Source organism: Prunus dulcis, chromosome 1 (genome assembly GCF_902201215.1).
Source record: "Prunus dulcis chromosome 1, ALMONDv2, whole genome shotgun sequence".
NCBI lineage: Eukaryota > Viridiplantae > Streptophyta > Magnoliopsida > Rosales > Rosaceae > Prunus > Prunus dulcis.
The window spans coordinates 32,049,933-32,064,556 of record NC_047650.1 but is presented as its reverse complement, the minus strand read 5'-3'; the positions used below and the strand labels follow the sequence as shown (position 1 = coordinate 32,064,556).

The 14,624-nt window shown below is 38.6% G+C and overlaps 3 protein-coding genes across 4 annotated transcripts; 1 reads left to right on the top strand and 2 right to left on the bottom strand.

The window, feature by feature from the left end:
- Nucleotides 1–2: 2 nt before the first annotated feature.
- LOC117616475 lies at nt 3–4,441 on the bottom strand. 2 transcript variants are annotated; one of them, XM_034345804.1, is made up of 10 exons: nt 3,539–4,431; nt 3,335–3,426; nt 3,014–3,116; nt 2,646–2,908; nt 2,317–2,448; nt 1,931–2,053; nt 1,447–1,575; nt 869–1,086; nt 599–752; nt 3–496 (listed from the first exon to the last, which is right to left on the bottom strand). In XM_034345804.1, exons 1-10 carry the CDS (start codon nt 3,747–3,749, stop codon nt 278–280), a joined length of 1,644 nt encoding a protein of 547 aa, XP_034201695.1. In that variant the 5' UTR covers nt 3,750–4,431; the 3' UTR covers nt 3–277. The 2 variants fall into 2 exon arrangements, with proteins under 2 accessions (XP_034201695.1, XP_034201696.1); XM_034345805.1 differs by lacking the exon at nt 2,317–2,448 and having other exon boundaries at nt 3,539–4,441.
- Nucleotides 4,442–5,600: 1,159 nt separating this feature from the next.
- LOC117614519 (3beta-hydroxysteroid-dehydrogenase/decarboxylase) lies at nt 5,601–10,077 on the bottom strand. The gene is made up of 12 exons (XM_034343358.1): nt 9,627–10,077; nt 9,442–9,531; nt 9,205–9,338; nt 8,941–9,111; nt 8,701–8,826; nt 8,273–8,352; nt 7,842–8,040; nt 7,029–7,134; nt 6,685–6,859; nt 6,405–6,561; nt 6,090–6,156; nt 5,601–5,976 (listed from the first exon to the last, which is right to left on the bottom strand). Exons 1-12 carry the CDS (start codon nt 9,856–9,858, stop codon nt 5,831–5,833), a joined length of 1,683 nt encoding a protein of 560 aa, XP_034199249.1. The 5' UTR covers nt 9,859–10,077; the 3' UTR covers nt 5,601–5,830.
- Nucleotides 10,078–10,150: 73 nt separating this feature from the next.
- LOC117614518 (DNA cross-link repair 1A protein) lies at nt 10,151–14,485 on the top strand. The gene is made up of 10 exons (XM_034343357.1): nt 10,151–11,043; nt 11,133–11,279; nt 11,411–11,797; nt 11,975–12,038; nt 12,201–12,418; nt 12,521–12,634; nt 12,894–12,999; nt 13,158–13,369; nt 13,679–13,782; nt 14,078–14,485. The coding sequence occupies exons 1-10, from the start codon at nt 10,357–10,359 to the stop codon at nt 14,232–14,234; spliced, it is 2,196 nt and encodes a 731-aa protein (XP_034199248.1). The 5' UTR covers nt 10,151–10,356; the 3' UTR covers nt 14,235–14,485.
- The last annotated feature ends 139 nt before the right edge of the window (nt 14,486–14,624 follow it).

Sequence of the window (14,624 nt, the reverse complement as noted above, 5' to 3'; positions counted from 1 at the left end):
AATAAAAAAGGGAAAATGTTGGGATTTTTCCACTCATCCAAAACTCGTTATGCACACAAATTTATATATTGAATAGGTATACACCCCTATACTCCTATAAAAACAAGTGGAAAATTTGAAACTCTACCTGAATAAAGACAAGAAGTAGAAAATTTGAAATTCTTGAAGCTTTGATATCATGGCCTTCAAGTTCCAAGTTCTTAGTTTGAGCTTCTTCAAAGGTTCAACCATAGCAAAAACATGCTCCTAATTTGGAACACGTGAGGTGAAGATGATCTTATGCTCTAATTAGCAGCTCATATACATTGCTGTTGTTGTCCCCATTGACACGCTTCAACATCTCGAAACTTTTACGACTACCTAGAAATTCAATCCGTTTGAAACTCACATAACCATGTTCTGCTGTTTCTTTACTGGAGTACACTGATCGGAGCCGATCGGCATGCCTTGAGTCTGTGTTAATAGCAGCCTCTATTTCATGGACTGACATGCTCTCCTGCAATATAAATACACATGCGAGTATACGACCCTCCATTAAGCCAATGGCTGAGAATTTTGCAGCAAAGTACCAAAAAGTAGGGAATGTCTTATTTTGTACCTGATAAAATGCATAGATATGATCTAACACCTGCAAGCATTCAAACCCATTATTGCTGAAAAATGTTCTGGAAGATGGCCCCATCTCAGCAAATCGGTCAAGAGGGAACAGAATGGTAAGAAAATGGTTTTTAAATACCAATTCAGATTTCTCACTGCAGACAAACAAATAAAAGAGAACTACTGTGAGATGATATAACATTTGGGCAAATATTTTCTTTTACATTTTGGGAGGGGGTTGGGGGTGGGAAGGAAGAGAGAGATCAACAACCTTTCCTTGAGCAGCCTCGTTAAGTTTGCAAATGAAGCTTCTGAATCCTTGCCATCAGCTTTTGCATCAAAGAATACAGATGTATGGTGCCCAGTAGCATCTTCAACACTGACATTCTCGGTGTAGATTGACGCGGTTGAAGTTGGTTCAGATATGGACCAGCAGATTGAATCCAGAAGGCTGATAGGGGTTATTGGACGCATTGGGGTTTGGCAAGTCTGTGAGAACAGAGCACATAATTAAAATGGTGTACTAAGATCACCTATTTTCTCTTATAAAACTACCATTAGCAACAAAAGTAATCAGTTAATTGAAGCTGTTAACATTATGCAAGCACTGAAAAATCCTCATGGGCCCCTAACAGACATGAACAAGTAGAAACGTAGCCAAATACAAAACTGATTGTTAACTTGTACTACAATGTTCTCATTTGTGTGATACATTCCAAATTAAGCTGATATAAAGTAATTGTTTAAATTTGAGCAAAACCATGGTGCATAAGTGATTATCATATCAAACTAAACAAGAAGCATAGATTGATGAAATACCACAGAGAACCAAACCCAATCGAGCATTACCTGCATACAAAGACCACGTCGATTTCTGACCCCAGCTTTAGCAGAATTCACAATTCGTTGTCTCTTTTCATGGTTTGCTTTATTTTTATAAGCTTGAACATCTTCAGGGACTTTTCGCACATTCGTTTCCTAGTAAATCAATAAAAGAATATTGTCAAATATCAACTTGGACACACCAAAATCATAATACTACATATATAAAAATGGTATCATTTGAAGAATGCTTAAAGGCATTCACCAGCCACCAATCACGAGTTTATTAAGATTTGAGATAATTGTGAAACCTTTTCAATTATCGTAGGTATATTATTTTAAGTTAAACCGTAGCAGCAAAAGATACACCTTGTTAACAGTTTGTTTGTTTTTTTCTTTTTTGGTTAAAAATTATAAAAATATGTAGACCTGAAACCATGGGTTTGGGGCGGAAAAGAGTTAAAAATCACTGCAAAAAAAATCATTTTCACAAAAATGTGTAGAAAGAAACCTCATCTGCACTGCCATTCTGTGACTCTTCAAGCATCATACCAACTTGCCTGGCCAAATCTGCAGACATGTGCACAAGCCTTTGCACATACTTCTCTTTGGCTGTTTTCAAGACCCACAGTGGCTGAGACAAATCAAACACCAAATTAAGTACATTGCAACAAAAGAAATATACAGAGCACTCCATCATCTCTAAATTTGCAAGTGATTTAATCAATTCTACGAACAATATGAAGACAGCAAAAAGTTATTATAGAAGGACATCCGAAATAGTCAAGTGTGTGAAAACACTTCACGCCGAAATAGTAATTATGTAAATTTATCAATAAAACTAGAGTGTAAATAGAGCAGATTCAAATAAACCAAAGGATTCTTTGTAGGACTCACTGTAACGATATTGCTAGAGTGGCCAAGATATTTACGGCTAGCAGAGCCTTCACACACTACATGACTTGCTCTGCAACCAACAAACCATTGATCAATTAACGTAACACCCTCTCTACGAGCAGCCTCAATAACCTGCCAAATAGGACAAATGATGTTGAGAGAAGCTCAGGGAAACTGTACAAACTGAGAGGGCTTCACCTCACCATTATCTAGTTTGACATTGGAAAAAACCCAGCAAAAATTTCTTATACAGCTAAAACAAGAAGAAAGAAAAAATATATTTTGTTTTAAAAGTAACTAAGCAATTTTTTTCCTAGAAATAACTTTACCTTGTTCCTCAGTTCAGATGAAATGTCTAAGTCGACATGCATGGAGTGACCAGACAGAACAGAGTCAGTACTTCTGTTAGACTCTCTTCCAGAAAAGGGGAGATGTGGTTCTTCAATCGTGTCCAGTGGCTTGGCTCCACGAGCATCAACAGGAATACACGAATTTTCTGTACTGATAAACCCAACAAGCCTGTTGAACTCATCCAACCGTATACCATTCTGTCCAAAACTCTTGATACTGTAAAGTGATTCACTCAACCTCACTGCAGCACACAAAATAAACTGGATTTAGACTAATCAAGTAACATATACCATTTGAGTGGGTTTTCACCTAACCAATGCAGAAAATATACACTGGCCTCTCTTACCATTCTTCCTAACACTATCCACAAACCAGCCAATCGTAACAATCGACAGACCATTTTTTAATCCATGCTTCAAAGCATGCTCAAACTTGCGTCCACCAAAGCTGTTACACTTGTTAAGGATTGCACACGACTCACGAGCCTTACAATTTACACAAACAATAACACCACATGCATTAAATATTTTCTTCTTGGTGCCGGTATAACACATATATTAATGCTGTCAACCCTCCCAAAGAAAATTGAGATTTTTCTCCCCAATATATATTTAATATACCAAGAAAATGAAGCTAGAAGTAACATAATTTTGAAAAGAAAGGATATTTGGACCACCAAATGGGTACACTGAGGATGTAAGTGAGGGCTGTACTGGCCACCTAATCTCTCAGTTGCTTCCTTGACCTGTTTCCTTGCTTCTGCCAAAACAAGAATGACAAAGATGAACAGCTGCATATTTTAACAATAACACTTATTTAATAAGTCACATAGAAAACCAAGCAGCTACAAGTTGAAGGCTTATCTTTTTACCTTTGGATAGACCAGTAACGCAAATAACAAGGCCGGCAAAGGGTGCGCCTGATCGAACCACAGGCTCTGACCCAATAGAGGATGAGGCCGGAGACGCAGGCGCAAATGGTTGCAGAGCTTTAAAAGAAGGCAATGGAGATGATAGCCCAACAGACAGCCTAGAGCAACCATTGCTCTTTACCACTTCCACTCTACCACCACCACCACCCATTACAAATTAACCATTAACCACCAGGTCTCTGTTCAAGTTTTTGATAAAAACTTACAAAACAAATGTTACAGACAGAGATTGTTGTCTGTGTTCTTGAAATTGAGAAACTCGACCAAATCTTAAAAGGGTAACCAAGGAAAAGGACAAGGAACAGGAATTGATTGGTGCGCGGGAATAAAAAGGAAAATATATTTCGAATAAACTAACAATTGAGTAAACCCAATTAAGTTGAAGAAATGAAAGAAATGAAATGACCCAGAAATAAAAATTGAAGGAAAAAACAAGTGAAAGTGTTTTCAAAGATGGAGGAATAAGAATCTTATTGGAAAGGGAAGATAAACAAACAAAAGTGGCAGTGAGGAAAGAGGCAGAGAAAAAGAGTGAGATTCAGAGGCTGTGCAGACGAAGAGTGAATTTTGAAGACTGCATAGTAAATTCGCTTTCTTTGGGTTTCCGAACAAACGAAATGACTGAATGAATCTAAAGGTTGAGTCTTTAGAGGGCGAAAAAATCGATTTTTTGAATGACGTGCTCTGTGTTTATGAGTTTTGAGTTACTTTATTTGCCTTTTTCGCAAAATGGGTTCGAGATAAAAAGTGAGAGAAACGGGAATTGCATTGCAATGCAAGCAAATTCAAAGTACCAGAGACAGACAGAGAGGCAGCACACTCGGTCAAAAGCTTTTGTTTCCTCAATTGGGCCCCTAATTTCGCTCGAACTACAATTGTACCACTCTCTCTCTCTTTTATTATGGGTTTGGGTCTCACAACAACCAATCGGGCCCCACCACTGACAACAATACCACCCTTAATTAATTCGATTTAAATTTCTTGACCAAAAAAAATTGATTTCAATTGTTCTGCTTAGCTTAATATGCATATGGATATGGGTTTTGTTAACGTCAATTCCCCAAGCGCACTTGTACGATTTCTGATTGATTAAATGCGTGTCTCATAGTCATTTATGTCAAAATTTATTCACGTGTATGCGCGTGTGTGATAAAAAATAGCGTGTCGTATTTCTTATTTGTATGAAACTATGAAATGGATGGACTTGTATATCAACATGATATTAAAAAACTATAAAATGGATGGACTTGTATATCAACATGATATCGACTGAAAAATGACTATAATGTGTTAATACATGCATGCAAGACACAATCAATCACAATGACAAAACCAAGTAATTCAATGCTAAGGTGACCATCTTGATCTTGATTAGATTCATGACATGTATTGACAACGAAATCAAACCCACTAATCAAGTCTTGTGTCTCTCCCAAAATTAATCAACTATTTATAAGTGATGGTTGGAAATGGTTCACATAATATAAAGGGTGAGGTGAGGTGAGGTGAGGAGAGAGAGGTGCTGTCATTTCCGTGGAGGATGGTCTATAAAAAGGTTCATGCACACAATGGACAACGCATTGGCTGGTACCACATTTGACAGAAACATGGTGGCCATTTTTGTGGTCAGTCACAGAAAAAAGTTAGTGTTATTTACTTGGTTCAGTGGGGTGGAGTTCTTGGAAATTCAATTGCTGTCGTTTCAGATTACAGTCCTTTTCCATGATCTCCTCCAATTTGACGCCTCTGGGTCACCTAAAAGTTGACCCAAATTCTTAATAAGTAAAACTGTCATATGAAGTAACTGTTGAGATGTAACGTGCAACCCATAAATGAATAATGCCATCAGCAGCTCAGCTTTGTCAAAAACAAATAAATAGTCTTGTGGTTGACTGACTTGATGGCAACCATTTAGATAAGCAATTAGTCATCTGGTGTGTACCTATTCAATAGTCATGGATAATCGAAATGAACGGCGGAAAGAGAGCTGATGCCAGCAAAATTTAATAATAATAATATTTGCTATTAGTCTTGTTGGAGAAAAATTTTATAGCTAGGAAAGTTATATTATATAGTCAGAAAATACTTTGGTGGAATATGAACAGAAAAGATGGCAACCTGGTTAGAAAAAAAGAGAGATGAAAATATGGGACACAACAATCACATCCAACAGTGCTTTTTTCTCTATGAATTATGAGGCAAGCAGTGGCAGGCAGCACTATTGTAACACAGTCACTCAATCTTCTTGGATGTGCAGACTTTTCTGACAATATCAGATTTCAATTTGCATCCACGAGAGAGAGCTTCTAGGACCAGGGCATCAATTTTTTGCTCTTCCTTCTCATACACGTAGAAAACTACAAAGGCAGCAGGAACCCCTGGAACAGTATGACAATAAGGAAACTAAGAACTTTTTTAAGGCCTCAACTACCAAAGAATAAGTATTGCAGTCCAAAGAAATATGTAACTTGAGAGATCGAGAGAGAGAGACCTATGACAAATAAGTTCCGAAGTGAAATGGTCCCAAGGAAGCTGAGAACCAATAGGGAGAGAGCAACCTACAACATCACCATTAAATATTGAGTAACCGTCAGAAACTAGGAGAGGTGCAACACTATAAATTACTTCGAGAAAGTTCTGGGAAAATGTTGTCTCCCTAGTATATGCATTCTGGACCTCTTTAGGCACACTCTATCCTAGTGTTAGAACTTAAAAGTAATGCATCAATGCAGTACATGAACTTATACGCAATCAAAAGAATAGATAGCTGGAAGCACAAACGAAGATGGGAGCAGCAGAGCAATACCTTAATGAACAATAACCCATCGTTTCCCTTGCTAAGAGATTTTAAAGCTCTAACAGATGCATTCCATGATGAGGCTACCGATCTGGTGATTTGTTTCGACATCTCTTCTGATAAGTAGAAATGTGACGAATCAAGCTTCTCAATTTTATACCCTAATCTGGAACAGTGAAATTTTATTTGTAGTTAGTAGTTAGCTTAACTTCAAATTGAGAGCTGAGCAAAATAGACGTTTTCAAACCAAGCAGCATATGAATATATACAAGAAGGTCATAGGCCATACATCTTTTCTGGTAAACTGGCATGGATGAACACGAATATTGAAGCTGCCAGGAGAAGCTTTGAAAGCATAGTAATTATTGTAGATCCAGTTACAATGAAGTTGTAGTAGATTGCAATCAAAACTAATAACGCCTTGAAGGTTTGCTTTTTATCCTTCCAGAGTAACGTGTCAGCAACTGTCAAAGGCAACAGCAGTAAATGCATTAATTCATTTAGTGCAATATTTGAGTGCATGCATACTGTTATTCTCTCATGCCGACTCAATCATAAGGATGTTATTATGCCTGTTTTTGGTGAACCTTTAGAAAACATCAAATAAGATGAATAGAAACTGATGAGTCATACCCATCCCGCTTCCAAGATATATAGAAGCTTTAGACGGCCCTTCTCTTTTATGTGGTTGTTCAGCCCTCAAATGTGGGTATGACTCGATTGTCCTTTTCAGACCCTCCTGCAGAAAGTATGCATCGCACTGTCACAAGAGAAGCACCTAAACCAGAATTTGGGCAAAAATGTACAGTGACAGGCTGACTGCTTAGACCTTTGTAAAGCCTCATTAATAAGTGCAAATCAATAAGAGAGATGTTTGAAGCAATACTCTCTACTTTAATTACAGCACAAACAACATCCTAATCAAAGATTCACAATTTCACGGCATATACTGGCAACTTTCATTCAGACAGACGCTTGAAGTGTATTTATAGCTGGCTCAAAGTATCAAAAGTCTAACTTATGATGGTTAACTTTTTGCTAGCTCACTATATGAATTCATCAAATACCAAATAACCAAACAGGTCAGCAGACATGCAACATGAAAAGGCGGTATAGGTATGAAAAAAAAGAAGACAAAATGTAAATATTGTATTCCCGGTGTCAAGTGACATGTTCATTAAGAAATGACGACCAATGAAGTAGAAGAAATGAAGTATTAATAGAGTCCGAGTCTGAACCCCAAAATAGCATGCATGGTCTTGTCTAAGGACTTTCTCATAATGTTTCCAAATTTTTTTAGTTGAATTCGATAATCTGCTGATTAAAAGTGGAGAGGTATACAATCAAGGTGGATATATGTGGTTGGATGTTCCAGTGACTCTGCTAAGTGCAATTCAATTCATTAACAAAAGGACTTATGACTCTATGCATGAAACATTATAGAACCTGAAGTGATACGATGGGTGTGTAGCCGATTCGATCCTGTGCTTTTGAACATTTAAAAGATCTGCTGCAAGAGAGGAGTCTAACTCTTGAAGGGGTCAACTGTGGAACTTTCATTCCATATGGGCCTAACAGCTTATATGTCCACTCCACCACATGTGCAATTGGCATCACAACAAAGGCAGGGATTTTTATTCTTGGCCTGCAAACAATACCCATTCAGGGAAAATGGAAACAAAGAAACAAAAATTGCAGGTTATTCAATTATATAAAAAATAGGAATTAAAGCCTTACAGGTAGTATGAAGAAGGGCCATGAAACATAGGCTCTGAGGTGTAAGTTAGGATATACATCATTCTTTTAGTAGTGATGGAGGACTACAGTGATTACATCCCAGGTATGCTTAAAATGAAAGGATTAAGAAAAAGAAGTACCTTTCATAGCCAAGACCTTCTAGAATAAGTGAGACAAACTCCCAAAACTTGATAGGTTCCATATTGGTTATAAAATATGCCTGCAAAAGCAGTCTCTTTTAGCCAGAATGCCAAAATAGTCTCTGTATACTTTAGCTTGACATCAAGCGGACATGCGAAGTAACTTTTAAAAGACTGCCAATCTTTTAAACCAAACATAAGGATGCAAGACTCTGCCATCTTTTAAATTCAAGCCTCACGGAAAAACAATTGCACTTAAAGTTGGAATTGTTTGATTCCCTCCCTATAAGAAAGTTGGACTTGGAAGAAGATAAAAATTAAGCAAGGAAAAAGAAAACTGAAATATCTCTCTCTCTCTATATATTTTTTTTTGGTCGAAGTCTCTCTCTAATCTTTATTTCAGTGGAATACATATAGTGTTGGAATACCTGTCCCGCAGCTTTTTCTGCAACCGTCCCTTCTGATGCTAGAGCTCGCTCTGCACATATATGGGCATGTGCCACATTTTCAACATATGTGAAATCATAAATGTTATTGCCATCACCAATAATGAACTGTTCATTCGAAAAAGGAAGAGAAAAAAGTGAGCATTAGATATTGTTGAAGGTGGACTTTATTAACACTGTTGCAAGGAAGACGAATGTGTAAATTATCACCAACTTACTTACCTTGGATTTCCCTGCTCTGGCGGCAACCACTAAAGATGGAACCAGCAACCTATCACCAGGTCCAAAAATGCTGCTAGGGCGTATACAACATGTTAGAAGCCCCTTAACACCATTTGCCTTGATTACCAATTCTTCTCCTTGGGCTTTAGTTGCCGAATAGAAATCATTGTGCTGAAACCAGTCATACAACACAACCCATAATTATATACGTACTGAAATACAATCTTGCATTGCTGAGATTCATTCAATTAGCAATACTAGTACCTTAGGTGGATATGGCAAAGACTCCTCCCCATCAAAAATCCCATGAATCCCATCAAAGACAACACTAGGAGAGCTAGTATAGATAAGTCTCTTTACTTTTAGCTCAGTACAAGCATCAATTACATTCTTAGTTCCTGCAAAGCATTAAGCATAGAACATTGCATAAACCCCAACAGTCCAAAATCCAAAGCAAACCAATAAAAACAAAAAACAAAAAGCAACATTTTGATTGTTTACCTTCCACATTGACCGAGTGATGGAGCTGGTAGTTGTTGATGGAAGAATTGGGAGCCGCCATGTGGAACACGACCTCAGCTCCTTGAAATGCTACAGATTGAATGCAGACGAGCACGTAAGATTGAATTACGCAATACAAAATAGCCGCCATTAATACAATTTCAAGCTTGAAGGAGAAAACTGACCTTGAAGAACTTGGCTCTTGCTTCGGAGGTCAATGGCCACGTACTGGGCGCGGCCGGAGCTCAAAGCTTCGGAGAGAATGCCATTTTCCTCATAAGGTTCTAGATCAACGGTGGAGCCGAGGTCGGCGATTCGGACCCGAAACACGTCGTATCGGATCAGCATCTGAACCAAATGGCGAGCTGCGAAGCCTCGGCCGCCGGTCACCACACACCATTTCCCGTCCCCAGACATAGCAAGAAGAAGAAAGTGGTGATTGGGAAAAGTGAAGCTAATAAGGATCTGAGAGTGGGACTGTGAGTCTGACTAAGCAAAGAGACGAAGAAGATGACGGAAATTCCGGGAGAATGAGATGGAAAATCAGAGGAATCTAGTTGACGACGGATTATAGATGAAGAATCGTTGATGACCCACGCCAATCGGCCCAAAATCAACCCGATTTATTTGGGATTGTGGCCCAAAATAATAAACTGGGCCTTGGAACGTTGGCATAATAACAGCTTTTTGACCAAAAAACACTCAGACTCAACTTTTTGGTTAATTTTCCCTCCCTTTCCTCTGCTCCAAACAAATTTTCGAATAGCTTCTGTAAAAACCATTCCTTTACGGCTTTTCTCCTTCTTGTATATTACAGACAGTTCACAGTTTTCAGTTTTACAAAGAACCAGACAATTTCTGCGGAGTGAGAGTAGTGATAACAAGAGAAGACTCAAGGGAGAAGAGAAACCAAACATGGCCTCCAAGTCCAAGCCTTTCTCTTCTACCAGATTCAACTCCATAGTCGAAGACGATGATGATTTTCAGATCCCTCTTACCCAAACAGCCACAGCTCCCAAGCCGTCCAAGAAACTGAAGCACTCCAAACCTTTCATCTCCGGCAAGGAAAACATTCCCCCCAATTTTTTCAGCAACCAAGACTCTATTTTGGTGCAAACCCAGGGTTTCAAATCCACGCCTATTGAAGATTTCAGCTTGGATTCCATACCTGCAAGCTTCGACTATGGGAGCCTCGATGGTGATAATGTCGCTTGCTCTTCTGCGTGCGTTGATGAGGTAAAAGAAAAGGAAAAGGAAAAGGAAAAGGGATCGTTAAAATCAAAAGGGGGTTATCTTTGCAATTCGATAGAGTCTAAGTTAATCAAGCCTCGAGCTGATTGCAGTTTGGATTCTGGTAACGGCAACTCGCCGAATGAGGATTTTGAGGAGCTTGATGTGCTGCTCAAGCTCTGCGATCAAGCAGAAGAGGGAGAGAGTGTTGGTGTCAGTGGAATGGAGGAAGGGTATGGAATTGTGGAGGACGAAAATGGGGGTTTGGTACAGTGCCCTCTATGCGGGGTTGACATCTCGGATTTGAGCGACGAAGAGCGTCAGGTCCACAGCAATGAATGTCTTGACAAAGTGGAAATTGAAGCTCAAGATGTAAGTGTAAAGTTTCAATCTTTAGGAAGATTTTCCCTTTTGATTGTAATTGCTAATTGAAGTAGTGTTGGGTATTTCATCTCAAGCAGGCTTCGATTCCTGAAGAGGACCAAAGGGAACCTCAAGTTTCTGGGCAAGTTCTTCAGTGGCTACGCAGCCTGGGCTTAGAAAAGTACGAGGATGCTTTTGTTCGAGAAGAAATTGATTGGGACACTTTACAATGGCTCACAGAAGAGGTATATAACATTGCATACACTTAGTCACTTAACAAATGCGTAGTTGAGAACTTGAGAAACTACACTCACCCTTTGGTTGCTTGGTTAATGGATTGAATTTGTCTTTTTAATTGGTTTCTTGTACTGCGAAGGATTTGTTCAGCATAGGCATTGCTGCACTTGGTCCACGAAAGAAGATTGTACATGCCCTTACTCAACTTAGAGAAGGGACTACTAGTCCTGGAATTGAAGCACAACCAAGAAAAAGGAGCGCTAGTGGAGTTGAGACAGTCAATGATGCTTCGGAAGAACCAGTTGATAATAGTAAAACAGCTGCAAACAAGTTGATTACAGATTATTTTCCAGGTTTTACTACTGCTAGGAAGCAAGTTTGCACCACCTCTGGAGAACAGCAAAGGGTAGAAAAACGTGGGTCAGGTTCTGGTCATAAAGGTGGTGCGGCCAAAAATCATGTGACTACTCGGAAACTCAGGGATATTCCCTCGTGGTGTTGCATACCAGGAACACCATTTCGAGTGGTAAGAGGCCTTGCAAAGGATTGTAAATGTTTCTGTTGTATTAGATTAAGGACGAAGACATTTCTCTAGTATGTAATTGTTCTTCAGCTTTAGGATAAGTTATGGTGCTTTCACCTTCTTCATTTATAATCATGAGGCAGGTCTTGTTGCTAAGTTCGTTTTTCCCAACATTTGCAGGATGCTTTCAAATATCTTAGGCGGGATTGTTCGCATTGGTTTCTCACTCACTTTCATATGGATCGTAAGAATGCTTTTCTTTTCTGGGTTAAATTTGATCTTGCTTGTTTGTCTGGAAATGTACCCCAGTTGGAGTGATGGCAACTACTACCTTTGGCTAAAAATGTGTGCAGTCATTTGTGGGTCAAGGTTGTCTGGTTTGATGTGATTGCATTTGTTACTGCAGATTATCAAGGTCTAACGAAGTCCTTCTGTCATGGAAAGATTTATTGTTCTTCCATCACAGCTAAGCTTGTAAATATGAAGATTGGCATTCCGTGGAACAATATAAAAGTTCTACCTCTCAACCAAAAAATCAATATTGCTGGTATTGATGTGACCTGTTTGGATGCAAACCACTGTCCTGGTTCTGTAATTATACTTTTTGAGCCACCCAACAGTAAGGTGTGGTCCAAACTTACTTCCTGACCCACTCGGTAGTACTCTGGTATATTTTCTTTTCCTATCTTCTTTTGGGGTAATGATCCTGGTTCCTTTTGTGTCTAGGCTGTTCTACATACAGGAGACTTTCGGTTTAGTGAGAATGCAGCAAGCATGTCTTTTTTGCAAACATGTTCTATCCATACTCTCATCCTTGATACCACTTATTGTAACCCACAGGTGAGTCTGACCCATGAATTGTGGCATTATGTCAAAAGTAATTAACTCCTAATTTCCATAATGTCAATATACTAGCTAGTATATGTTTCGCCATTACACTATGCACTAGTCTGTCTGGGACAAGTTGATACTTAATTTTCGATCTTTCCTTTCTACCCTCAGCAAATAGTTAGTTCGTTTTTTTATCATTGGAAAGTATATTACATCATACGAATCTAGAACGAATTGAATTTTACTCCCATTTCATGATTTTTTGCAGTATGACTTTCCAAAGCAGGAGGCTGTAATACAGTTCGTCATTGATGCCATTCAAGCCGAAACTTTCAACCCTAAAACTCTATTTCTGATTGGCAGCTATACTATTGGTAGAGTTCACTGCTCCAACGTATCCGTACCAGTTTATTGCTCTATATCATTAGATTACTTTACGAAGTGGTCATTATATTTTCTTACAATTATTGCTTTAACCCCATTTCACTCATCTCTCTCCCCATTCATGTGTTTTATTTTCATTTTGCAAAAGGAAAGGAACGACTTTATTTGGAGGTTGCTCGTGTGCTCCGGAAAAAAATTTACATCAACCCAGGAAAGCTGCATATTTTAAAATGTCTGGATTTTCCTGAGGAGGATATGCGATGGTTTACATTAAATGAACAGGAAAGCCAAATCCATGTGGTCCCTATGTGGACACTTGCAAGCTTCAAGCGACTGAAGCATATGTCCAATCAATATGCGGTGAGGGGTTACCCTTTTTATTAATATGTTATGACCTTGGTACGTAGATATACCCAGACATTTTTTTATAGCTCAGTATAAGTTATGTATTAGATGTATACTGCAAATTCTAATAAAGTCTGGTCTTGGGATAAGATATTTGATTCTCTGAGGTTTGTGAAGTTGTATTGTGTTATGAATTTCCTGCCTAGATTAAGTTACCCTTTCCGTGAACTCAAATTCTACTGATTTAGATGGGCTTAAAAGAATGTGGACTGAAGTTTAGAAGTGACTACTATTTTGACTAATTCCTTTCTGCTGAACTTTCAGAGTCGATTTAGCCTTATTGTTGCTTTCTCTCCAACTGGTTGGACTTTTGGTAAAGGAAAGAAGAAGTCTCCAGGAAGAAGGTCGCAGCAGGGCACCATTATAAGGTGACATTTTCTCCATTTCCATAGATGGAAGCTCTTGACAGTTAAACGTCATGCAATATAGTAATAAACGCTCCCCAGTAAAAAAGATGGTGCGGATTTTGTAAACCCTACTGTTGATGTAAGCCATGTCACTGGCAGTCGATTGTCAAACATAATTTAGGCTTCTAGCTTTTGCATGTGAGCATAGCTTTTAAAGTGAAACATGAATTGATGCCTACTTTCAAATGTGTGAAAAGTTACTTACAGATATAGTATAACATGTGACTAATTAAAGATGATGGTCCTTGCAATGCAGGTATGAGGTCCCATACAGCGAGCATTCCAGCTTTACAGAACTCAAAGAGTTTGTGAAACTTATATCTCCAGCTGACATAATACCGAGTGTGAACAATCATGGACCAGACTCTGCCAAGGCTATGATTTCTCTTTTATCATCTGAATCACAGGCTTAAATTTGTAATCTCCTAATAAATGTTTACATGCTGAATTGACACGTGTAAATGGTGGGCTTAGGTTCTTGTTCGACAGGAGGCCAACTTGCAAGAGTAGTGTTAGTTCTATTCTTCTAGAGGTGGTCATTTTGAGGATGAAACTTCATGCTTGCATAGCTAAATTTGTAATCTCCTGACTAGCTGACTTTGCTCATTTGACGACTAATCTTCCTATTCTTATATAGACGAGCCTGGTCATATTCAGGAATAAAGATTCGGATTGTCCAGTGCAATATAAAGAAAAATGCTACTGGCAATCACACATTTCTTATAAAGAAATGTTATTGATAGTCCCACACGCGTGTATGGATGGTTGTTAGCTATTGGTGAAAGTGTGTTCCCATAACCCAT